This window comes from Arachis ipaensis, chromosome B3 (genome assembly GCF_059453495.1).
Source record: "Arachis ipaensis isolate K30076 ecotype BB chromosome B3, ASM5945349v1, whole genome shotgun sequence".
NCBI lineage: Eukaryota > Viridiplantae > Streptophyta > Magnoliopsida > Fabales > Fabaceae > Arachis > Arachis ipaensis.
The window spans coordinates 144405504-144433090 of NC_142438.1; the positions used below are offsets into that span (position 1 = coordinate 144405504).

General features: G+C 33.7%; 3 protein-coding genes across 3 annotated transcripts; 1 reads left to right on the forward strand and 2 right to left on the reverse strand.

Moving 5' to 3' along the window:
* Positions 1 to 14571: 14571 nt before the first annotated feature.
* On the reverse strand, positions 14572 to 18981 carry KASI (3-ketoacyl-acyl carrier protein synthase I). Its single transcript, XM_016334976.3, has 7 exons — positions 17906 to 18981; positions 16956 to 17387; positions 16581 to 16754; positions 15899 to 16012; positions 15659 to 15760; positions 15075 to 15141; positions 14572 to 14971 (listed from the first exon to the last, which is right to left on the reverse strand). Exons 1-7 carry the CDS (start codon positions 18359 to 18361, stop codon positions 14904 to 14906), a joined length of 1413 nt encoding a protein of 470 aa, XP_016190462.1. The 5' UTR covers positions 18362 to 18981; the 3' UTR covers positions 14572 to 14903.
* Positions 18982 to 19983: 1002 nt separating this feature from the next.
* LOC107631511 (HMG-box (high mobility group) DNA-binding family protein) lies at positions 19984 to 22814 on the forward strand. Its single transcript, XM_016334975.3, has 6 exons — positions 19984 to 20235; positions 20737 to 20877; positions 21616 to 21673; positions 21997 to 22041; positions 22383 to 22463; positions 22556 to 22814. The coding sequence occupies exons 1-6, from the start codon at positions 20171 to 20173 to the stop codon at positions 22604 to 22606; spliced, it is 441 nt and encodes a 146-aa protein (XP_016190461.1). The 5' UTR covers positions 19984 to 20170; the 3' UTR covers positions 22607 to 22814.
* Positions 22815 to 23552: 738 nt separating this feature from the next.
* LOC107631510 (uncharacterized protein ycf23) lies at positions 23553 to 26428 on the reverse strand. Its single transcript, XM_016334974.3, has 9 exons — positions 25929 to 26428; positions 25621 to 25686; positions 25284 to 25358; positions 25011 to 25073; positions 24803 to 24862; positions 24491 to 24580; positions 24288 to 24395; positions 24043 to 24165; positions 23553 to 23902 (listed from the first exon to the last, which is right to left on the reverse strand). Exons 1-9 carry the CDS (start codon positions 26127 to 26129, stop codon positions 23771 to 23773), a joined length of 918 nt encoding a protein of 305 aa, XP_016190460.1. The 5' UTR covers positions 26130 to 26428; the 3' UTR covers positions 23553 to 23770.
* Between the last annotated feature and the right edge of the window lie 1159 nt (positions 26429 to 27587).

Consider the following 27587-nt stretch of genomic DNA (forward strand, 5'->3'; position numbering starts at 1 on the left):
TGGTTATATAGCCTATGTTTTCATATAACATTATATATTAAATGCAAGAAACCTAAACCATATACCTTGGCCGGTTTCTTCGTAATGATCAAGGCAACTTATTAAAACCAATATAGCCCCAAAAACCTCCACAAAACATCTTCCTCCGCGTTCCGATATTCACAATTTCAAGCTCCAATTATTTATTCACAACCTAATACACATTTATAACACATATATACCCAATTTAATACTCAAAGCATAAATTCAGTAAATTAAATAGGATTTATGGTATCCTTACCTTACCTAAACTTTACATAAGCAAGAGTGAACGTTTTCCTCATGCTAATTGGATCCTAAAACATCAAAGAGCAAAGAAATTCAATACCTCCACTTATTTTTTCGAAATTTTGAGAAGAAGAGGCTAAGAGTGAATAAGCGAATTACCTATGAAATTGTTCCGGTAGAAAAATAGAGCTCGACGCGGTGGTCGCGTGGTCGCAAACGGTGCGGCGATCGGAGCTCGGACAGAGGAGAAGGGCTTTCAGCGTCACTTCTACTGAATTGGGGAGGAGAAGGGCTTCGGTTTACTTAAATGCTGGGCCGGTTTGGGCCACGGGTCTGGGTTGGACCCGATTCAACCGGTTTTGTCCGTTCGGTCCCATCTTGGGCCGAATTTTTCGAAATTAATGTCAAAATTTTCGTTTCGACGAGCTCTATCCTAATTTAATATAATATTCACATTTCTAATTTTCTTTATTAAAAACTAATTATTTACTAATTTAACGGGGTTTACACTATAGAGACCGAAAGAATAATTAAACTTTTAAGTAATTACTCAAAAAGAAAAAGCTAATCTAGTATACCACAAAAGCAAGGGAAAAATTTTATTATTTATTGACAGGATTTACATATTAAAAACTATAAAACGTTAGTCTTGCAAGTGAACAAATAGCCTTCAACCTTTAAATTTTAAATTGTACAATTATATTAAATATATGTCAAAATTAACTATAAATATAGAATATATATTAAAAATAAAATAAATTATATAAATATTTATAAACAAATATTTAGTGAATATTTGTTCTATACAGAAAGCATTTTTGGTAATTTTAATATCTAACCATCTCCTTAGATATGGATCAATTTCAGCAAACAAATGTATCATTATATGCACCATATGGCAAAACAAAATACTCGTCTATCTCACCTTCTGCACTAAGAGGAACCAAAAGCTGTTACTAAAAGCAATATCTTTTATATATATATATATATATAGAGGCGAATGCAGATTGAGATCAAATTAGATATGGTCAAAATTTTGATTTGATCTGTACTAAAATTATCGGATCAAATTGGATTTAATATTTTCATTTTTTAAGTTTGGATCTGATCTGCATATTTACAGATAAGATCAGATATATCCATACTACGAGATATACCGTTAAAATCGACGACAACACTATTGATAATATTAAAAATCGACGGTAAAAACGGTCATTTCTAAATTTATCGATTTTTCAAAATTTTAATAAAATCGATGGCTTGCCTTACCATCGATAATATTTGAATAAAATCGACAATCTTCCCGTCTATAATATGAGTTCGAGAATTTTACCTACTTAATAAAATCGACAACGTTTCTATCGATATTTGATTCATTAAAATTGAAGAAATAGCTGTCGATTTAATTATTAAAATATCGACAAGTCCATCGTCTATATTTCATTTTCTTTTGTCTATTTTAAATTTAAAAAACGACAACGATGCCGTCGATTTTAATAGCCATATTTTTTAATTATTTTTTCATTTGAAAATTAGTAGACAATTAACGCAAATAAACTTTTAAATATAGAAATAAAATTCATAATAAATATTAGATACCAAGGCAAATAAACTTTTAAATATAAAAATAAAATTTATACTAAATATTAGATAATGAGTTTACAAACTTATCAAAATAATAAATGATTCTCTAACATAAAGATTCAAGATAAGATAAATAACTAAACTTAGACTTATATTCGTTTAAATTGCAATCCACTAATAATACAAAATATTCAAAGCAAAGTAAATAACCCTACTCGTACTCGTCTAAATAATCCTCATCTGAGTCATCAAGATCATCAGAATCATCCTTCATTTGAGAACTCTGTGGTTGTCCTAGTGGCTGCAGAATAGGTTAGAGTTTTCTACTTGGGGCTGTGCTTTTCTGGGAGCTTAGAAAAGTAAAAGGAGGATGTGGGAGAATACGCGATCTAGAACTATTAGGACCCATGGCCCTCACATACTCAGTCAAGCTGCTGAGTTGATTACTAAACTGATAATTACTGGTGTTGAGATCCTCAAGGATTCAACAATCTATTGCCACTCTCTTTTCTCTCTTTGGTAGTGGTCTTCAAGCTCTCTATGTTTAGCAGCACGTTATTCAATTTTTCTATTGAGTATTGTAATATGCTTTTTAAGATCCAAAACATCGGTGCTGGTGGTCATGGTTGGCCCATCAACTCAAGGTCGCACCATGGAAGAGTCCCTTACCTCACCCATACCATATACCCTACCTTTTTATTTTTCACCCACTGTCTCAATCCATATGCTTTCTTAGAGACAGGCGGTGGATCAATTACACTAGCCTCTATAGCAGCCTGCCGCTCTTGCTCGGCCTGAAACATGCGTTCTTGAAATATATCCTACAACGAGGAGAAATGATGGGTAAACTACTATAAGTATCAATAATGCAAAAGCTAAGGGGATATGTGAAAAAAATAAGTCCAACATTATAACGAAGGAAGGTATCAAGTCATTTATTTTCACACATTCCAATTTACAAAAAAGATCAATTACAATGAAAAAAGGTAAATTAACTTTGTCATTCGAGAGTATTCATCAACCCATTAAATCCTATCCACTTTGTGAGTATGAGTGTGTTCAAAAAATTTATCCATACATGATGGTCTTCCAAGCGATTAATTCTACATAATATAACCAAATTATCAATCAATATATTTATATATAACCATGTTTTGACAGTCTTAAGAAGGAAAGAAATAATCCAACAACTGTTATTACTACAACCTCAAATATTGCTAATAAATTTCTTCTCTTATTTGCCGTATGATTTGGTTCAGAAACATTAACACTATCCATCACTATCCATATTACTCCAAGCAATTGAAAACTGAAAAGTTAAACTTATATAGTTTTACAACAAAATTAAAGCAATTGATGAATGTACTGAACTAATCAACAATACACAATTGTACTATATATATATATATATATATATCAATCAGACAAATAATAACATCTCATTTGTTATATAGCAGAGACTTACACAGAGTTTATATTAATTAATAACATACCATTATTAAAATTCATTATTGTAGTACAAAGATTAACTCCGCCTATGTTACATACACTTGCGGTACATAGCCGGTCCCAAGCCTGGATAAAGGAGGAGGGTTGTGTTAGGTCTTCGGCAACCAACATAAAAATATAGCCGAACCCCCATGACATGAATCAAAGACATTATTGCGCTAAAGCTAGGTCGTTGCCCGGAAGCAACGCGCCGTATGGCTCGAGTACGGTGTCAAAGCAAGAGCCGCTGCATCGGTGCCCAGATGTAGTGTTAAATGAGCAAGGGTTCTCGCGTTTTCGTGAACGGACGAGGGTAAATAAGCTAGTTCACAAAGTAAAAGGTAAAGGTCGAAGTGACAGAAGGTTGAGATTTGGGACATGGAACATAGGCACTCTAACAGGAAAGTCCATGGAGGTGGTGGACACCATGACAAGGAGGAAGATTAACATTATGTGCCTACAAGAAACGAAATGGGTTGGTGCAAAGGCTAGGGAGTTGGATACTTCTGGTTTCAAACTTTGGTATACAGGAAAGGTGAAGAATAGGAATGGGGTTGGAATAATTGTGGATAAGCAGTGGAAGAAGGACGTAGTGGATGTCAAGAGGGTGGGAGATCGGATCATCTCTATCAAACTTGTGGTGGAGGGAGGTGCTTTCCATGTGATTAGCGCCTATGCACCGCAAGTGGGTTCGGACGAACAACACAAGATAAGGTTTTGGGAGGATCTAGAGAGTTTGGTTCAAGGCATACCTTTGGGAGATAAGATTTTCTTAGGAGGAGATTTAAATGGCCATGTTGGGAGAGAAGTGACTGGATATGGGAGTATTCATGGAGGCCATGGTTTCGGGGTGATCAATGCCGAGGGTAAAACTATTTTGGACTTTTCCTCAACCTTTGATCTTCTCATCGCAAATACATGTTTTAAAAAGAGAGACGAGCATCTTATAACCTATAAGAGTGGCATGACAAGCTCTCAAATCGACTTCTTCTTGTTGAGGAGAGTCGACCGGAAATTTTGCATTAACTGTAAAATTATCCCGGGAGAGAGTTTGACAACACAACATAGGGTGCTCGTCATGGATTTTCGCGTCGAGCAAAAGTTGAGGAAAAGACATCATACGAAGAACCCAAGGACGAGGTGGTGGCGGATGAAAGGTGAGGAACAAAGAAGCTTCCTAAGACGGGTAGGAGAAGAGGCAAAGTGGGATGGAAATGGAAGTGCGGAAGAGATGTGGAGGGAGATGGCAGAAGTTATTAGAAGAACAGCAAAAGAAAGTTTTGGTGAATCTAAAGGAATAGGACCAAGAGACAAGGAGTCCTGGTGGTGGAATGCGAGCATACAAGAAAAGATAAAGATAAAAAGGGAATGCTTTAAAGAGTGGTCTTTATGCCGCAATGCAGATAACTGGGAAAAATATAAGGCGGCTAAGAAAGAGACAAAAGTGGCTGTAAGTGAAGCAAGAACAAGAGCATATGAGGGTCTCTACCAGTCTTTGGGCATGAAAGAAGGAGAAAAAGGTATATATAGAATCGCAAAGAGCCGGGAAAGAAGAACGAGAGATTTGGATCAGGTTAAGTGCATAAAGGATAAGGATGGAGAGGTGTTGGCTCAAGAGGAGAAGATTAATGAAAGGTGGAAGAGTTACTTCTACGAGTTATTTAATGAGGGACAGAAGACTCTTCCGAGCCTTGGTCGATTATGCACAAGGGAAGAAGATCAAAACTTTGACTACTATCGAAGGATTCGAGACTTCGAGGTAAAAGAGGCTCTAAAGCAGATGAAAAATGGCAGGGCAGTAGGACCTGATAATATCCCGATTGAGGTTTGGAAGGGTCTTGGAGAAAAAGGCATCAACTGGTTAACCATGCTTTTTAATGAGATTTTAAGGTCAAAGAAGATGCCTGATGAGTGGAGAAAGAGCACCTTGGTACCTATCTACAAGAATAAGTGGGATATACAAAGTTGCGGAAACTATAGAGGGATTAAGCTTATGAGTCATACTATGAAGTTGTGGGAAAGGGTGATAGAACGGAGGTTGAGAAAAGAGACACAAGTAACAGAGAACCAATTTGGATTTATGCCAGGCAGATCTACCACTGAAGCGATATACCTATTAAGAAGGATGATGGAGAGGTATCGTAGTAATAAAATGGACCTACATATGGTGTTTATTGATTTGGAAAAAGCGTATGATAGGGTACCAAGGGAGGTCTTATGGAAGGTTTTAGAAAAGAGGAGAGTAAGGATCGCATATATTCGGACAATTAAAGACATGTATGATGGGGCCACAACTAGTGTGAAGACCCAAGGTGGTGTGACAGAGGAATTCCCTATTGGTATAGGATTACACCAGGGATCATCCTTAAGTCCATACCTTTTCACATTAGTCTTGGAAGTACTCACAGAGCACATCCAAGAGCCTGTGCCATGGTGCATGCTTTTTGCCGATGATATCGTCCTTATGGGAGAGTCAAGGGAAGACCTAAATAAGAAGTTGGAGTTATGGAGAGAAGCTCTAGAAGTGTATGGTCTGCGCATAAGCCGTAGCAAGACGGAATATATGGAATGTAAGTTCAGTCTGAGAAGGGAAAACCCCAATATAGAGGTGAAGATTGGAGAAAACACCCTACGAAAAGTTAAAAGTTTTAAGTATCTTGGGTGCATCATACAAGACAATGGAGAGATTGAACAGGATGTAAATCATAGGATCCAAGCAGGTTGGTCAAAATGGCGGAGTGCATCTGGTTTTATATGCGACAAAAAAGTGCCTTTAAAACTTAAAGGTAAATTCTATCGCATCGCTATAAGACCGGCTATGCTGTATGGTACGGAGTGTTGGGCGGCTAAAGGGGAACACGAACATAAGCTGAGTGTGGCAGAGATGAAGATGTTGAGATGGATGAGTGGTCATACGAGATTGGATAAAATAAGGAATGAAGATATAAGGGAGAGAGTTGGAGTAGCACCCATTGTGGAAAAGATGGTTGAATCGCGTCTCAGGTGGTTTGGACATGTGAGAAGAAGACCGAAAGAACATCCAGTCAGAAGGGTGGATGAGATGGAAGATGGACAAAGGGCGAAAGGCATAGGAAGACCTAAGAAGACTATCCATGAGGTGGTCAAACGAGACCTACATGTAAACGGTCTCTCTGTAGACATGATATATGACAGAGCACAATGGCGTCGTTTGATTCATGTAGCCGACCCCACTTAGTGGGACAAGGCTTTGTTGTTGTTGTTGTATTGTAGTACAAAGATTATAGAATTTTTAAGTCTCGTTTTATGAGTTACTTTCCAAGTCATTCATCAAGTTGCACATAAAAAGAAATTCAATAAGAAACTCCAATGACTTTAAGGGCAAATATACAAACAATACTATTATATACCCATTGTTTCAATTTGGCTCAAACACGATAGGCTTCCCCAATTATTTTTCTCTGATGCTCAAACAATACTACTATATGCCTTTATGCAGCATCTTTGATATTCACAAATTCTAATTTAAATACTGTTATCTAAAAATAATTTTTGGATTTTTGGATAAGAAATGACTTTGTATCATTCCATGTGTTATACCCTCTACAATAGTAACTATTTATTCACTACATTAACATATATGGTATATTTTCGATGACGAATACCTCCACACAATAATTCCCACAAAACTTGGTAATTAATGATATAATCACTAATTTCCTAAAACGTGTCTTAACCCTTCTAAAAAATGTGAGGCCAGATCAAATCTCACAAAATTCCAAACAAGTTTTCTCATGCGTTTTTACTTTAACCAAGTAACTTAAACAATGCATAAAGTAAAAAAGATGGTTTTATAAGCAACTTATCAAGCGTAATCTCACTTCTAGAAAGGTGGTGCTTTTTGCAATGTGAAGGGAAGTACCTCGAGTCGATTTCCTGGCAACTGTATTTCTCACCTGTAATTGTCTATAGGCATCCGTGTCCCAACATCTCATAAATTCACCAAGAACTTCTAGTGGGATCAAATATGCATGGGCACCTTTTTTTAGAATGGCATGGAGCATGCCTCACAGGCGCTTGGCAGCCCTAAACCTCTAAACTTGATAGATGTCATCCTCTTCCGTATCAAAAATGTCAAAGTATTTTTATTTAAAAAAGAGAAATAACATCTTGTTATCATATAACATACTATGATATGTAATATTGTAAAATACGTAAAACAAGGTAGATAACATTTACCCTCCATTATGTCCACCATATTTTTCGAGTATCATCATCTGCCTCATCAAAATTCAGCCAATACTTATTGTCATTTTTCTTAAAAACTTGAGAAATGCGCTTCAAGCCAGGCTTAGGTGGGTGCCAACTACATCAAAAAAAAAATGAGACATGATATTCATAAAATTTAAAGCAAATAACAAACAATTTGGCACCATCATATCTAAGCTTAGGAGCACTTGTGACGGAATGACCAGTGGTAGTGGATGTTTCTTGACCCTGAGTATCTTGGGTACCAGTAGATGTGATTTGTCTTTTTCCACAGGATCCTGCTCGACTGGGAGCTACAATAGTTGGATCACTCTGTGCACTATGTGAGGCAGTGTTGGGAGGCTCATTGGCTTGTTGAGTGCATGATCTTGGCGCATCCAGAGTAGGCATCATGTGTATCTGAGGCTCCTGACAAGAGGGGTAGTAGTAGCAATAGGTGGCGGTATCCCACTGGTCAGAACAGTCGTGCCTGATTCACCCAACAAGACTGTATGGATCCGCATGCAAGTCAAGGGAGCGACTGGTAGAAAGCCTAGACCTCCCATTTTGGCCTCAACCATGGCCACGATCTTCGTCTTTACTAGAGATATCTTGTATAATAGCTGGATCAATCTGCACACCATGTGAGGTAGTGTTAGGAGGCTCATTGGCTTGTTGAGTGCATAATCTTGGCGCACCCTTTCGGCCTTGGCCACGGCCACGACCGCGATCTTCATCTCTACCAACCATATTCTGTACACATTGAAATAAGTAAGTTATTATCCATAACATAACTGATACAAAAAATTACAAAATATGAATTAAAGTAAATTAACATATTTGCAAACTAAGAATTTACAACTAAAACCTCAATTCGAGAGTTCCGAACTTCTATCATCATCAATGTAAGCATCATCGTCATCATAGATCTCAATGTCACCGTCCTCCTCATTGTTTACATTAGGAACCTAGAGGTCAGCCACTTGAAGTTGTATCATATCAACATCTCATGACCTAGATGCTAATGATGGTGGAAGCTCGGTTTTTAAAATGATCCTAGTATGTGGAGGCTCATCATTTTGATACACCTCGGTTTCAGATTCATTTTGTGTTTCCTCCATTATTTTTCGTGGTTTACATGTAATCACAATCTTTTAATTAGGCTTACAACATTGTGGATATGTCATGTAGTTCACTTGTCTAGCTTTTTGCGTAAGGATGAATAGATCATAACTCCCATATCTCCTAGTGGGTAATACTTCAATTATTTTGTAGTCTTTGTGTCTATGCATTTTCTGAGGCCTGGTAGGGTCATACCATTCACAATAAAATAAGGTGACTCTCAAACTAACAAGACTTGGATATTCAACAATCAAAATCTCTTTAAGAGTGTCGTACCAGTCAGATGCATTATTCCCTTCATTACCCTTAACATATATGCATGTATTATCTATCTCCTTTTCACATGCATGCTCAGGAGTTTGGAATATATACACATCGACCTTGAACATATCAACACTCGTGGCCCTAGTTTTTGGACTGAATGCTAAACTCAATAGATGAGGACAAGTTATGCCATTGCTAGGATTTTTTACCTAATTTTGTCAAATAAAATATAGTATTTAGAGAATATTTACATTGACATATTTTGATCCAGTCAACAAAACGTAATAACTTACATGCTCATGAAATAATGATGAAAAGTTGGATAAAGAATTATTGCCCCCATGGATCTGGTCATAATGACTTCTAAATGTATCTACTTCAGGACAATTCAACAAGATATGTAAGTGAGCGGCTTTCATTTTCGGACAATTAGCTAGAGCAGCAGGTGCTGTAGCGAAACTGATTGAAAAGAGAGAAAATCGGCCACATTAAAATTACCTTCTGGGGAGGTCCGTTTGATATCCAAAAACTGCTCAGTAACAGTCGAACAAGTGGGGAATGTTGGGGTAAACTAGAAAACTTTGGGTATTTAGCAAGACGGGATGCCCCTGCATAATTTCTTGAAGGATTTCCCATACAATCGGTACTCAAACCCTTATTTTTGCTACTTTAGTTGCGGCTTATATAGGTGAATCCATGGAAGGCCCCTCCCTCAAATAAGTTTATTGGATTTTTGTTCAAGAATAAAATCTTACTGGAACTGTCCAATTCATCCTTCGGAACTATATCCCATCCCTTTTAACTCAGTGGTAGAGTAATGCCATAGTAAGACGTAAGTATCAGTTCAAATCCCATCAGATATGGACCGAACTGTCTCATGACGTTCTGAACCCAACTCACGTACTGCTTTAATGGGCCCGTTCCTCAAGATTCTATAGGAATATTTTTATATTCCCTTTCTACATCTTATTTCAAGCGACATTAATAGATCACTTCGGAATGGTATATACATCACATATACTGGATCAAGTAAAAACTTTCATACTAGTCAACCACCTGTATTTGTTGGCTCCCATAGGCGCACCCGGTTGATCAAAAATAGAAAGGGCAAGCTCAGATGAACTTTCAGCACCATCATCATTTCGATTCGGCCTTGTTCTCTTAGACACTACATTTAACTCAAAGTAATAGAACAATATCTTGATGTCTATCTACCCAAGTATGCTTGACAAATTGTACCCTCTACTCTAACCGATTCTTTACTGATCTCTTATACGTGCCTGTTTCACTCTCAAATGGATACATCTACCTATACTGAGCTGGTCTACAAACAGGTGCCTCTTATCCAACTGAATTGGTAGATGCTCCATTACGTCAAAAAAAGCAAGTGGAAAAATTCTTTCTAACTTGCACAAAATAACAGGAATATTAACTTCCATTTGTACACTGTTGCTAACCCGAAGAGTAGATGAACAAAGGTCCCTAAAACATTGACTTATTTCGGTCAACGGTTTCCACATGTGGTCCGGCAACTCTTTGAAGGCTAACGAAAGCAAACACTCCATAAATACATGACAATCACGAGTTTTCATCCCAAACAATTTTCCTCCCCTGACATCAACACACTTTTATAAATTTGAAACATATCCATCTGACATTTTCAACTCTTGTACCCATTTACAAACATTTTTTCATTGCTGGAGTGTCAAAACATAGTTGCTCGTCGATATTTTAAATACTAAAATAGACGGCATGTCCGTTGATTTTAAAATAAAAGTATTCTTGCCCCATGGTTCGTCGATAATGTGACGATAATAGGAGAATGGTTTAATGCATCATCAAAAAAATCGACGATGTGACTATCGATTTTGATATTTTATTTTTAATCATCTTTTTCAACAATATCGATAGCAGGCTATCAAAAAATATTGACGCGAGAGATAACCGTCAATTTTTAGCATCGAAAAATAAAGTTTTTCTTGTAGTGCCGCAAAACATAAAAATATTTTAAAAAATTATTTTCATTAAAAATATCAATAAAATCCATTTTTTTCACTCTTTTAAACATGTTTACTCCTAAAATATTATTAAACATAATTTTTTTTAAATAATAAAAATAAAATAATAAAACATACATGATAATTATTAGTTGAAATAAAACATAGGAAGAATATTTATTTACGTATTTTTTTTTTGCGGATCTGCAGATATGCAGATCGAATATGCGAGTACCTATCTAAAATCCGCAATCCGATCTATCAGTATATGAACAGAATCCGATCCGATCCGATAGCCTTGCGAATCAAATCAATATCCACAATTCTCGTATTAGATTCGTGTAAACACCGCGGACATGCAGATTGAATTCGATCCATGAATATCCCTATATATAATAGTTATCATTATATTATTATACAATGGATTATATTCTGGCGCCAAAAATATTAACATGATGCATTTTGGTATTAGTATATATGCATATATCTCTCTTAACTTATTTTAAAAAAGTATCTTGTTTATAATTATATGAACCTCAATATAATGAATAATTCTATTAATGGTCATTTTTTATAATATAATTGTCAATCATACTTAATTATCATCTATATAATATTTACGTTGGCGCTAAACATATTGACGTAGAGCATTCTGATGATGCAAGTATACTTACCTCTCTCTTTTATTTCTTATTTATAGAAAGTATTAATTTCAAATAACTATATTTGTTAGTATTTAATAATTAATTACAATAAGATTTGTTAATAATCATAATATTTTATATCATATATTTTTAATAATTATAATTATTCTTTCATATATTTCCATAAGTACTATGTATAGAGTATTTCATTTACCATTCATCCGTGTAAATTCCAGAGCCAAAATTTTTTATTTTATCTTTTAATTTTCTTTTCTTAACTATTTCTATACAGTAATAATGCATTCTTTATTTTATATTGAAATTGATCATTTTTTAGGTATAAATTAAAATTTTGTCATTCTTTCATAAATTCAACCTTATTTTTATTCTTTTAATTATATAATGAATGTTGTTACTCAATTGTTTTCTTTTGTTCTTACAGCAGAATTATCTTTTACCACAATCATTATATAATGCACCACATCCGTCAGGTGTGCAACTTGAATTGTTTCGTTGATTTGGGTGCGAATTATTTGGATGCAAAAGTTCAACACAGCAAAGACTGTGAATTTTATTTTGTTTAATGATGGTTTGATCGTTTTATATGCTATAACCAACCTAATAGAATGTAGATGGAATTATCTTTCTATGAGAAGCTGAATTTATCGTTGAGTTAAATGTGATTATTATTGCTTGCCGCATTATAAATTGTATGTATTCTAAATATTCAATCTAGTTAAACTATTTTCATTACTTGTGATTACAAAAATGATTATAATTATAAGGCCAATGCTACTATGTAAATAGCCAAAACTTTTTACATGTATAGATTTGAGGTGTCAAAATAAGATTGGACTTTGCCTATAATAACAAAACCCGCATTAATGAACAAATTATTATTGATGGGCCCATCATTTGAATTGTTGCAGAAAAAACACTAACATGAGCAGAAAGTTTCAAAGTTTGTGTCTTATTTAAATTAATTAATAGTTTTAGTTAATCTTTGACGAAATTTTGTGTGTTAGGCCAGTTACTGAAATTTTTGGATAGGACTTGAGAACTAACCTTCTACGTTAGTTCAATTTTTTGTTGCCGTGATAAAAATTTAGGTTTAAAAATTATTATTAATTAATAAAATTAATAAAATTATATTAATTTGTTAGAAATTTTGTTTTATCAATTTGAATAATATAAATTTAATTTATCATGTGTAACAAAAAATACTATGACTTTAAAACTTTATTTGGTAAAATTTTTTAATAAAATTAATTTTTTTTCTTCGTGCATAAATTTGATGTAACAATGGAAAAAAAACGATAGTAATAGTTTCTTTGATATAGAAATATATATATATTAGCACTTAATTGAGAAAAACTGTAATAAATCATGTAAAAGAAGGAATAGACATTATTTCATGACTATTTCCACCATCTTTTAAATTTTTTTCTTACTATCACATTAAATTTACGTAACAAAAAATATTTTAAAGTCATAGTATATTTGTATTATTTTTTTTTTAGAAAAATAATGTAAAATGTTTTTCATTTTATTTTTTGTCATTTAGAATAAATTAAATCTATATTATTTGAAATTATAAAAAAATTATCTTTAATAAATCAATCTAATTTTATTATATATATAATTAAAAAATTTTGTTCATAACTTTTTTAAAGGTAATAGTATTTTGTAAATATTCATAATTACAATATAAAATAAAAATAGCAAAAATATTATATAATAAAATTTTATTTAACAAAATCAATACAAATAATAATTTTTAAACAAAGAAAAGTTTTATATTGACATAGAAAGTATGATCCCAAGCTGAAGTCCAAAATTCAACTAATGTTATGATCGAACACCAACAAAAAATTATTGATACTAATTAAATCCAATTTATCTAATTTAAAGGATGCAAAAGTAGTAAATAGTTAACATTTTCTACATGCATCCTGTTTATGGTGGCCCATCAATAATAATTTATTCATTAATGCGGGTCCTATTATTATAGACAAAATTCAATCTCATTTTAACACCTCAAATTTATACATGTAGAAATTTTTGACCATTTACATAGTAGCATTGGCCTAATTATAATTAATTAATTATATGCATCTAACTATTTAAGCTCTAGAATTGAATACCATATATATTACTTAAATAACTTAATTCTAACATTAGAATTTGATTAGTTTAGTTCCAAAAGATTTTGAAAGTTGGTCTCACTTTATTAGTCAAGTCTATTTAATTTAGACATGTAATATTTAATTTATTAATTTTTAATTTAATTTTATTATTATTTATGAGTTTATTTTATCAGCAATATTTTAAAGTAATTTAGTGAAAAATGTTGCTAATATAATATGTCATATAATTTTGATATACTTTTAATTTATCAATAATTAAAAATCAAATTATTTAAAATAATAATTGTATTTCTTGGTCAATAATAATAAAAATGTATAAAAAAGTAAAAAAAGAATGCTTTTAAATACATGTTATGATACTTTATGTATATTAATACATTATACAATATTAATAATCAATATTATTTAATAAACGTAGATATTAATATATTGTTATGAGAAATGTAAACCCCGCTAAATTAGTAAATAATTAGTTAATAAATTAAATTTTTATAATAAAAATTAGAAATAAAAAGTTTTATATTAAAATAGGATAGAGCTTTTTAAAACGAGCATTTTGACACTAATTTCGAAAAATTTGACCCAAAATTAGACTAGACAGACCGACCGGTCGAACCGGACCAAACCGGATCTGTGGTCCCAACCGGACCCATCACTTAAGTGACTGATTTTAATGTATATCTAACCTGGTTCATTATAATATGTATTTAAGCTTACAAAACCACCCTGAATAAGAATAATGTACCATGGACTCAACATGTAATCAAGATTCAAAATGATAATCACTGATTAAGACCAGAAGATAAACTAAAAACAAATGGTACCAACAAAAAAAAAGGGAAGGGAAACATTTTATTCAAATAAAACCATACTGCGATAAAGATTAAACATCGTTACTAGACACTAAGGAAGAATGTTGAAGATAAGCTCTATAGAAATTTCTGTATCCACCACAGCACTCCAAACTAAATAAATATTCGAGCTATACGCAAAATGTTCTTTATGCTATCAAATCACAATTAGCACAAATATAAGAACTACAGGCCTTGCAGCTTTCACAAATCAAAGACTCAAATAAAGGAAGTTGCCTCAATGATGTAGAAAGAACAAAATTGCAATTAATTTATAATCCTGTTCTACATTTGTGGTGACAGACCAGACTATCAGGGCTTGAAAGCAGAAAATGCCACCACAGAATTGTGTCCACCAAATCCAAATGAATTTGAAATGCCTGAAATGAAATGAAAAAAAATCAACCATTAGCTGTTCAGATTATGGCATTTATCTTGTGTAACGGAAAATTACCATGGTTGTTGAATTATATAGAAACTTACCAACATTAATTTCATGCTGCTTCTTGACATTGGCAACTGTGTCAAAATCAACTGCTGGTTCTGGATTCTGCATCCAATAGCAAGGACAAAATGTTATTACGACAAAACATTTAAATGAGAAAAAACAAAGCACCATGAAGATCAAACTCAACAACTGAAGCTTTGTATGGTACTAACGGGCAATTAAAGTAAAAGTGTTAATAATAAGCAGCCATAATAACAGGATCCTTCTTGTGATCTGGCTCAGCCAATAGACCTCAAAGTAGTCAGCTGCAAATTAAAAATCTAATAGGATATATGCGCACTTATCCGTGGAGATTACTGCAATGACTTCTCTCATAAACATTGATGACACATTCAAGTTTCTAGATGAAATTTCAAATAACTCAAGGAAGAGAAGACCTAATCTTTTTCCCCAAAGAAAGGAGTCAACTATTACCGTCGTACATAAAATAAGGGATAAATATGCCGACATTGACCATATATAAAAAATTGTCAGACCATAACAAAAGCTCATGCTGTATGTTGAACATAGTTGACAACAAATAATCTTAATCAGATAAAAAAGAATTAAGTATACATACGAATTGATTGATTGACGGATGCAGCCACCCTGTTGTTATGGCTTTCACTGTTGCAATGGCTTCCAAACCTCCGGCTGCACCAAGGCAGTGCCCAATCATAGACTGATAAATAATTTCAAAAAAAAAAAAAATCCGTCAACTCATTTACCATGGAACTAATAGAATATAATCTGCTATAATTGACAAGTAGAAGACAGAAAAGCTTTCACCAGCAAATAAAGGCAAAAATTGGGATAATACCTTTGTTGCGTTGATTTTGATGCCATCAGTTTTCTTGAAAATCTTCTTAATAGCATTAATCTCTGCCAAGTCACCAGCAAGAGTAGAAGTTGCATGACAATTGATGTAGTTGACCTGGAAAGAAGTATTTGATATGCTTTCAATACACCAATTTAAGGCTTGCATGAATCCAAGTTAGAACATAAATTAAAAATAAAGCAAAATTTGCCTTCGCATTTATTTCCATTAGTAGTTCAAGCTCCTCTCTATGGGAATGGAGGAGGGTAGTTATAAGATAGTTAACTTAAGGCCATAACTCCCATTCACACTGTATGTGTTACTTATTTGGACTTCTTGGTCTCACTAATTATACCAATTGTCCACTAACTTCTCCACAACATTATCCAAACCTCAATGCTAGTGAATCATGGAGACCTACTCCAAGCTCCAACTTATACTACCTAGTAGAAACTCTCCAAAATATGTCGGCTATGTTGGATAGTGGCCTCCCCTATCATATCATATCATGTGCTAAAAAGATATTGATAACACATCCCTGACTAATAGATGGTAACAGGAAAGCAAACATATCAACTGGAGAGACATCCACGAGGAATGATATAAATAATTAACAGTAGAACTTCTTTCAACAGATAAAATCAGCAACAAAATTAGACAACAGGTGTCGGGAATAAAATCGTACCTCCTCAGGTGAGACACCAGCATCTTCAAGGCTGCTCTGAATGCATGAAGAAACACCAAGCCCATCAGATCTTGGATCAGTCATGTGATAAGCATCACAGTTAACAGCACCTCCCAAATATTCAGCAATAATAGGCGCACCTCGCCTCATGGCATGTTCAAGACTCTCCATTACCTGAGACCCAACAAATGAAGAAGACAACTATCTTTTCAGAAACAGGGAAATATATATTAGCAAAGAGCCACAGTACTAAAATATCAAATCACTTTTAATTGTCAATTAAAGTGACCAACATAAGGAAGATTGCCACTAAAGAATGAAAACAAAATATGTAAGCAGGAGTTTGTTCTATTTGCACTTTTTGGGCTGCCTTACCAGAACTCCAGAACCTTCACCCATTACAAAGCCATCTCGGTCTTTATCCCATGGCCTTGAAGCAGTTTTAGGGTCATCGTTTCTCTGAGAGAGGGCCCTGCATGCAACAAAACCCCCTAACCCAATTGGAATGATGGCAGCTTCAGTCCCACCAGCTATCATCAAATCAGCCTCTCCCCTGCGGATGTGATTTGCAGCAGCATAAAAGCAATAATTGGAGGTAGCACATGCAGTTGATATGGAATAGTTTGGACCCATGAAACCAAGATCAATTCCAAGCAAAGCAGAACCCATGTTAGTAATGGCATAAGGAATGAAGAACGGTGTTATTTTGCGATGTCCTTTCTCAATTAGAGCCTGAACACCATCCGAAAATACTGTAAGACCACCCATCCCTGACCCGACAAGAACACCGGCCTTTTCCTTGTCAAGCTGCAAATAATACAGAGTGATTTAAGCTTTTCTATATTGCTCAAAATAAGCAAAAACAATTCAAAGCACAGGTAGGCCTGATTCAAGTTTTTTAACATTAATACAAGAGTAGCAAACCACCATCAGAAGGAATTGAAAGAATTTAGAAAGTATGTACCAATTCAAAATCCAGATAGGAGTTCTGATCAATGCCATAAAAATATGATTCCATTGAAGCAATAAAAAGCCACAAAAAAAAAAAAAAATTTGCAGTAACTCACATTTCTAAATGAATCAAAAGCTCAAATATACAAACAAACAACGTTCTCATTCAAACTGAACTCAACACCTAGGTGACCAATTAAGCACCAAACTATCAGTGAATCAGTGACCAAATGCAGAAACTGATTCCTATTAACAAAACAAAATAATTAACAGATCTAAGATGCAGAAGCAGCAAAGAAGATTGAACCACATAAGTTAAAACACGACCATCACCGACCAAATCAAAATATGGGGAATTCCCATGAAAAACGCACCTTGTTGAGCTTTTCGCCCCCGAGGTCAGCGTTCTCGAGAGCCTTCTTACCGGCGACAATGCAGTACCGGAGACAATCATCGAGCCTGCGGTCGTTCTTGCCATCGATGTAGCCTTCGGAGCTGAACCCACGGATCTGGCCGCCGAACCTGGTGGGAAACTTGGAGGCATCAAAGCGGTCGATGGTGGTGATACCACTCTCCCCGGCGAGGAGTCTGTCATAGAAAGTGTCGACGTCGTTGCCGAAGACGGAGGCTAGGCCCATTCCGGTGATTACAACGCGCTTCTTTGGATCCTTCTGCCTCTGAGGAGCCGAAACCTTGGGGGAGACGGCGGCTGCGGAGACGGTGAAGGAGACCCTCTTAGATGCGCGGCGCGTGGATATGGGAGGATTGGTTGATTTGCGAAGTGGGTCCAACGGAGAGACGCGGAGCGTGGGTGTGTGAATGGCTTGCATGATGGTGGAACAGTAACAATTAGCGAATGCAACTCCAGAGAGACAGAGAGATAGAGAGAAGTGGTTTTAGAGCTACCAGGTGTTTGTGAAAATGTCTCTGTTAGTTTGTTAATTGCGTTGCGTTGCGTTAAGTTGCTTGACTGAGTGTGTTTTTCTATATGCTTCTTGTTTATATCGTATTGTTATGGTGTCATGAAAGCGGAACCGGGCACGCCCACACACAACCAAGCAGGAGGCGATAAAAACAAGGCCTTGACACATCCCATTTTTAGTATTCTCCGACACCATCACCTTCCACCATTGCATTTCCATATATCAATAAAAAAAAAAAAGTCTTACTAATTTTTTACGACTAATAAATAAATGCATTAATACAAATAAACCACTATTGAATACTAATTGCAATTGGGTTAATTAATTTTTTTTATGAAAATAGTTCTCTACTATTGAGTACTTCTTCATTTATGTATTTTTGTTTTATGACAATTTTTATGAAATTGATTAAATTTTATTTAAGGTTGCGGTTCCATCTAGGTAGTTAGTTAACCTGATTTTGGATTAGCCATGCCCAATCAAAATTAATATGGAGTACAACTAGTAGGTTACTAGAGATGTCTATATTAGGTAGCGTTTAGTGGAGAGATAGAGACGGAAAGATTGAGACTGAGAGACAGAGATTAAGAGATAGAGATCGAAATAAATTTCAGTATTTTGTTTGGTGCAAAATGAGAGACAGAAATTGAAATAAGAATAAAATTCTAATTTAATTTGTATAAATGATAAAATTGGAATTAATTAATTGAAATGAAAGTATTTTAGATATAAAATGTTATTAAAGTTTTAGTCTTCATCTCTAAAAATTTTAGTCCCCTGTGTTCCTATTTTTTAAGGTAGCGTTTGTTTTGAGGTACTGAGACAGAGAGTGAGAGACTGAAACTCAGTACTAAAATTTCTGTTTCTGTCTCTAAAATTTCAGTATTTCAATACCTCCAAAAAAGTAGGGACACAAGGGACTAAAATTTATAGAGATGGAGACTGAAACTTTAATAACGTTTTATATCTAAAATATTCTCATTTCAATTAATTAATTGTAGTATTTATAATATTTAAACCTTTTTTTTTGTCGGTGGATTGAACAATTCTCAATTCTAGATACACAATACACCCAAACACTTTTCACATATTTTTATTATATTTTTTCTCAATTGCATTTTTTAGGGTTTAAACCCTAGACCTTGAGGTGGAGAGGGGAAAAAAATGCCATTAGAGCCAAGTTTTTTTATGGTGTTCGAACTTCGACGTTCAATGAAAAGAACAAAAACTAAATCAAGTTTAGCACGTAAGTAAAAATATTTAAAAAAAAAAAAAGAAAGATACCAGATTTAGGTGTATGGTTTATCTACTCAATACCCATCAACTGTAAAGTAGTTAGCTCAACCCAACTCAACCCAACTCCATTTAATGAATTTTATTTTGGGCCAAGACTGTTTAGGAAAATGCAAAGCTCAATAAAGTGGACCCCTTCAGTGTAACGTCGTCACGATTAGTTAGCTCTACCCAAACTAAAAAAGGTCTGAAGATTTGTAAATGTTTTTATATTTACACACAAAAAAAAGACTCCCCCTAATAAAAAAATTCTTCTACAAACAAAATTGTATAAACGAGAAAAAAAAAAGAAGGTAACCATGACGGTGTCGTTTAGGTTTGAATAACGGGAAGCGTGTTTATGGGCTATGGCTTCCAGCACAGCTGACACTGACAGCTCTGCTAAACCGCACCACTGAACACGAAGAAGAAAAAGAGAGGGCGATGGCGGGAAGGGCTAAACGGAAAACCTCTGCTTCTGCGTCACCCTCTTCTTCTGTTCCTTCCCGGTACCACTCTTCTATTTACTCTCTAGTTTCTCCATTACCCAACTCAACTAATTTTTGCACTATCTCTGTATCAATGTACTCTCTTTCAATTAGGTCATTGTGTTCAACATAAAGTTGCTTACTTCCTTCACTACTGGGTTTTTTAACTCTTCCTTTGTCACTTTTTTTTTGTATTATTATTGTTATCAGTAAATTCGCGAAAATATTGCGATAAAAGAGGTCATTCTTTCTCTGGAAAGATTGTACTAAAAAAGTTCCATCCTGATAATTGAGAAAAATTGAGTGATTAGAAACATGAATTTGGGAGGTACTGTCTTATTTATTTATTTATTATCATATCTGCTTCAGACATCACACCTGAAAAAATAAGCAAGGGGATGGAGTTCTGGAGTTCATCTAGGTCTAGGTTCTCTGGATTCAAGTGTTGCTAGTGTATTAGAACAATGATTGATGATAACTACATTCAAATATCTAAATATGATGTTGTTGTGGAATTTTCAGCAAACTAGTGTTGAACATCAAAACAAGCAGGGGGATGAAGAGATCACTGCGGCAGGCTAATTCGAGAAAGAAACCCAAAGCAAAACAAAAGATTGATGCTAAGAAGCCAAAGAAACCTCCCACTGCTTTCTTCTACTTCTTGTAGGGCGATTATTTTTCCTCCATCTTTCCCTGTATTTAATTTATACTTGCTATTGATGATCTTTTATGTTGTCTTACTGGTAGTTATACTTTATATATGGTATTGCTAAGACTCATAATGGCAGGTTCTAACGTGTTACTCACCTGTTCACCACTGGAAACGCCATTTAGCTCCAGTTTAGTTTCATGTATGTATGTTCCAGGTTCATGGCATGGCATTGTTTGTATATCTTGAATGAAATATTAAGCTCTCCCAAATAGTTGGAAAAGTGCCGGTGTTTAATTTTAGAAAACAAACCTGCAGTTAGTGTTATATGCTTCTTTCTTTGCCCATCTTACTGATTACTGATCCTAGAAGTATGATCCACTGGAATTAATAATGTTCTGGAATTGTAAGGTAAAGTAATTGACTTTAGAGGGAAAAGTGCTGGGGAGGTAATCACTTGATGGAAAGTTTGTGCTTACAAGTCAGTTTGGATGCATCAGTATTTTATGTTCAAGAGTCAAGACAATCATTTGTATTAAAAATTATGGTTATCACAAGCCATTTAATCATGATTTTCCTGCTATAGTTTGCTTTCCTTGTTACTAGCTTGTTTTTTTGTTCTTTGTTCAGTATATTGCCATTTACTTCAGCATTGTATACATAAACCAACTGCTTCATTTCCATTGATGGAAAATATTGTAATTTTTCAAATTTATTGTGCTTACTTGAAGTCCTTTGTTGTCATTCTTAAGGGAGGATTTTCGTAAAGAATTTCAAGAGCAGAACCCCGATGTCAAGTCAATGCGAGATGTATGTATACAATCTATTGTATCTGTAGTAATTCTGATCTAGTTTATAGGTTTAGTTTGTCTTGAAGCAAGATAGTATTTGTTTGCAAATTAATTATTTATAAAATTCGGATAATTTCTAAAATTCCAATACAACATTAAATGTGATCCCCGCTTCTATTAAAAAATTGTCAGTTATTTTAGACTTGAGAATTTGCAAAACGTTTGTATACTTTGCATGAATAGCGACTATATTATTGCTGCTGCTGTTGTTGTTGTTACTTGTTATTCTTTGTAAATTAATGCACTTCCTTTTGGTAATTCTTCCTTCATGTGTTAGTTCAGATTGGCAAGGCATGTGGAGAGAAGTGGAAAACGATGACTTATGAGGTTAGGACTTAGGTTTAATGTAACCTCTCCTTTCCTCGTTTAGCCTGAATTGCATTATTATGGCTGCAATCTTTGGTGCTGGTCGCATTAGAAATGGTATCTTTATATGCTCGTAACACAGCTCTTCATTAACTGCACAAGAACATTTATTTATATTTTAAATGAGATCCTGTGACGCACAATTTGTGCCTTTGAGGAGACGCTCCTTTTTGTGTTAAAACGTTCACTTACTCGCATCAACTGCATTCATTCCAAATCTTTTAAATTCGTTCATTTAGATCTGAGCGAAAAGAAATATGGCTTTGGTTGAATTCTGTGCTAATAACACCAGTATCTTACAGGAGAAGGTTCAATACTATGATATAGCAACAGAAAAGCGCGCAGAATTTGATATGGCAATGGCAGAATATAATAAGAAAATGGTAATAATTTATTATGTTCATGGTATTGAACTCACTCTTGTTTACCTTGTTATGAAAGAAACAGTTCGTTTTGTTTTGTTGCTGATTGGCAGGAAAACGGTGAATTTGAAGACACTGATGAAGAATCGGATTTTGATGAATAAGACCCATGTAATTATTATTAGTTAGCTAGATAGAAGGTTTGGAACTGTTTGAATTAAAGCTGCTTGGTCTGAAATTGTACATCTAGTTTGTAGTCATCTCTGCTTTATCCTTGTGAATAACTATCGTTCTCTCTATCAATTTTTTGTGTAAAGTACATCTGTTAATTCCATTTGGATGCTTAGTAATAGAATTGCAGATTTTTGGGCATAATGCTTAATAGAATGTTTTATTGTAACATTATTTCTCTCAAGGTTGTCAAACTTGCGAATCTAGTGTGAGTTTACTTCTTGTGAATTTATTTTACTCAAATCTGATCATTTAAATTGAACAATTTCACCACATAACACATAATAAATTAAAATAATAGTACATGATATAATAATTACATTCAAATCTTTAACAATTAGTCAATTATACAACTAGTACAATGCACTACACAGGCACAAAGCAAAAGCAAAGCTCGAATCAGCGGCAAAAGCACAAGAGCGAAACAGAAGCAGGGAATAGAACTTAAAAGCTCGTATCAGGGGTAGAACTCAGAAGCAGATGCAACAACAGCCAAAAGAGATGAAGTAAAACCAAAATGAGTGAACGATGAAGAAGGACAGAGGAAAGAGAAGGTCGAGAAGCACGAAGAAGACGGAAGCTAAGAGCATCGAAGCTAGATGGCAAATGATGAGTTTTTTTTTTATAGCTCAAACGACATAATTTTGGCTCAAAATGGGGTAAAAATCAAACTCGCAACCTGGGGAGTAAACTCGTGATTATTGTTAAATCCAATTTTTTGCTTAAGTGGAAAAGCGTTGTATGCAATTATATGGAAATAACTCTGGAAAAATGCTGCTTTCTTTTTTTTTTAAATAGAATAGCTTCTTCATAGCGCATGTTCATTTTACTTTTAATGCTCTTCTTTATTAGGGAAATTTTAGAATCCAAAATTAGCAATTAAAGAAGCAAAAATATGCAGGGCAAAGTTATACTTTCCTCTGTAGAAACATCAGAATACCATAGCTCAGAAATAGAAAGGAAGAAGAAAGATGGATCCTCACACTTTTTTAACCCTATGTTGAAGTAAGGTTCCCAAATTTTCTTCATGTTTTATTCACTGGTATCCTTCACTTCTAACCTATTTCTTGTGACACAACCCAATGGATAGAACTGAACTACTGTCTACGAGTTTCCACTTTGCGTGTAGCATGCATCGGAGATGATGTCTGCAATGAAGTCGCAATGCTTTTAACCTCAGCAATCATAGCAACCACATCATTTAGCCTGTTAACTGCAGAACCTATACCCTGTGAACAGAAAATAGTAAATAGTATACTGATCAATAACTTGTCACCATAAGAGTAGAATATTACATAAGAAAAGTTGGTTTATGATTTTTCTGGACAGAATAAGATGGAAAAAAATTTGTTGAGATTCAGAAACATACCACACCAGCTGCCCCGGCTGTGATAGCCATAGGCGCTGTAACAGCACTTAAGCCAGATGAGCACATGACAGGGATCTTAACAGCTCTTGATATAGAATATGCTGCTGCCAAAGTTGGTGTTGCCTGCAATGACCAGCCATGAGAAATCTAATGGTTTAAAGAATGGTAAATTTATCAATACAACAGTAGCAGTGTGTATGACGATCCATTGAATTTAAAACAAGAGACATAAGTTATCTGTTTACCTTCTCAATCAAGCCTAAAACACCAGACTTTGTAGGATTTGAGCATTTTCCTCCCTCGGTTTGAATAATGTCTACACCTTCTTCTTCTAGTAACTCTGCAAGCTTGACCTGTTAAGGTTTTAGATTAATTTTATTCATCTGTGCAGGTAATTCATGACATCAGCTACATAGTGTATTCTGGAATTTAAAATACTGCTTATAACCTGATCAGGGAGGCTTAGTGTGTGAGGCACGGTGACGGACAATGTTACTGATGGAAGTATCCTCCTTGTCTCCTTTGTGAGACCTAGAATCTGCACGAGAATTTGTACAAAATGCTAATTAGTTAGCAATACTCTGAGAAATTCAGAAGGAACTATCTACATCTTCTTTTTCTTATGTTCAATTGGCTATATCATAATCGTAGTGTTTATCATAAGAAAATCAAACAAGATATTTGTGCTCTAATTAAAGACAAAAGCCACTCTCTTTGACAAATATAAATTCAATCTTTAATCATTAAATTCTCTCCATACCTGCTGCGGAGTAAAAACCACTCCCTTCTCATAGAATGAATCATAATTTCCAATCTCGACCTGTCAATGCAATTAATCATGTTCAGTGAAAAAATTCCCAGAAGCCCTATTTGATTATGGTTAATGGCTAGCATAACTTTCAAGGATTGTGCAACAACCAAAGGATCAAGTTAGAATTGAAGATAAAACTTAGACAAGTTAGTCGAACCATTAGTGCTCCTGCTTCGACTGCAGCCGGAAATGATGCAGGGTCTACAGATGAAACACAAACCTGCAAGAAGCATGAATTATATGCAAATGATAGAAAAAGAAAAGGATCAAAACCTAAATGTAAATGTCTTGTTCCACAATCCAATGACCAATGGATTTGGGATATAAAATGCTAATATACATGCTCAACATTAATGTAGTAAATGATCAATATGTTCCACAACTATAATTCTTTTAGAAGCTAACGGAATTTCGAAAAGTATTAATATACCGGACAAGAAGTTAAGCTGATAGCCAGTTTCACCAACTCCGGGTCGCACGCTATATCCACATGAGTTGCTCCACCCTGTAAAGCACATGGCATCACAATACAAACTCATTGGACATTAGTATGTTAGTTTGTAATGCTAAATATTTCATTGCAGAAAGCATAAGAAAACAGTATTCAGAATAATTAGAGATCTTTAAAAGAATAATCCACAATTCATATGTATAATTGTTTTCATGCATCTATCAGCTATCAAATACTAAACCAATTCATGGATACTACATAAATTAGTGAACTGATCAACAGAACAAATCTTTAAAGAGAAAAAAAAAAACCGAACCTTCTCTGCAGCTGTCACAACTGAAGCAACATTGTCCTTATCAAAATTATGCAGGCCTGAGATAATCTTCAAAACAAGTCAAAGATTTATCAATCGTTAACATGCATAGAATAAATGTACCTAAACACATGAATCCAAAATTTTGTGTGTGAAAAAACTAAAGCTGCATAGTTCAATTTCTATTAGTTAATCTCTCAGCTTAGGTTAAGATACTAATTTTTCAGCTGATCCCTGAACAATTCAATATCACAATATATCCCCAAATAAACAATTATACATAAAAGATGAAGAAATGGGAATAGGTTCACCTTGAGAGCTCTACATTCATGGAAGTCCTTCAACACAGATTCTTTGGTAGATGATAGTAGAGCTTTGGTAGAAAAGCATGGTTTCTTTTTCAAAGTTAGAAGATTAGGCCTTGAAGTAGGAGCCAATAGAGGGTTATGGTATGGCTTTAGAAAGGTGTAAGAAGAAGAAGAAGAAATTGTTATGCATGTTAAAGAATGCATGTCTATGTGTATGTCTAAATACTTTGCTATGTATCAGTGACTAAGGAAGAAAAGTTTTGAGTGAGGAGTGAGGAAAGGGTTACAACAAGAACAAGATAAGATGATGATGATGCTGGTGTTGGTAGCTTTGAAACTACAAAGTTTATTAGATATTTTAATTTTACCTTCTCTTTCATTGATATGGTAATTACTAATTACCAGAATAAAGTCAAATTAAAATTTAAAAAATTTTATTTGGCAACAAGCATTTTCCTGAAAAATGAGGAATGATGACCAATCTTGTTGGCTTTCTAAGAGACAAGTTCTAGAGAAGTTCCATTTTTTGTCATCTTTTATACAGTAGGAAACGCAGTAAAAATAAGAAATTGGAATTAAACTGTGACAATAAGAGAATAATTATAAAACTAACGTATCAACATTTTTATACATACTAAATTGAAATTAGAATTATAATTTCACGTAACATTTTATAAAAACTGAAAAATAAGTAAAATAAACACTTTTCCATTCATAACTCATATTATATGAATGGTTATGTTAAAGAAATAATAATTTAAAATTATTTTATTTAATTTAATATATATATATATATATATATATATATATATATATATAATATTTATAATTACATACTTATTGTTATATCTAATATTAGTTAACTATTCCAATAGAATTAAAAATAAAAAACATTTTATACTAATAATTTTTTATTATTTCTCAAAACAAAAAAGTCTATATCGCCTTCCATTATTTACACAGTGATAAATTAAGCGTACCATACCTAGTTTATTGTTTTCAAATATTGAATCATAATCTGAATTGAAAAAATAAAAGAAAAAAAAAAACACTAAATCAAACTTGATATCATAATTCATATTTTATTTATTTAGTCATTCTAACATACATTTTAAAGTTCGAATATGTTATGTGTACAGTAAAATTAATCATCAAAATTAATTATTAATATAAAATATATGTTAGAATTTAAATACATATTAAAAATAAATTAAATTACATATATATTATATAAAATATATTATTGACTAATTTTAGTATACAAATAATATTTTTATTTAAAATTTCATATTACAATTCCAATTTTAATATCTAATGACTTTAATATGGAATTATTAGAGCTTAGTAATTGAATTTCATGCATCTCATTTAAGGTTAAATTAAAGTTGCATTGTTCGACTCCCATTTTTCCCCAGCATTTTCCGAATCTTTTTATATTTCAAAACATAATTTGACATGGCCGAATTGCATTAAACTCTCTAGGAGGAATTATATATTTCAAAACATAATTTCTTAGCTACTGTAAAATCAAATAAATATTTTTATTTTTATTATATATTATATATTACTAGTTTTACAATCAACATGTCACTTTTTTATTATAGTTAAAATCAAATATTTTTTTTTTAAATTAAAGAGTTCTCTCCTTTTCATTTTTTTTTT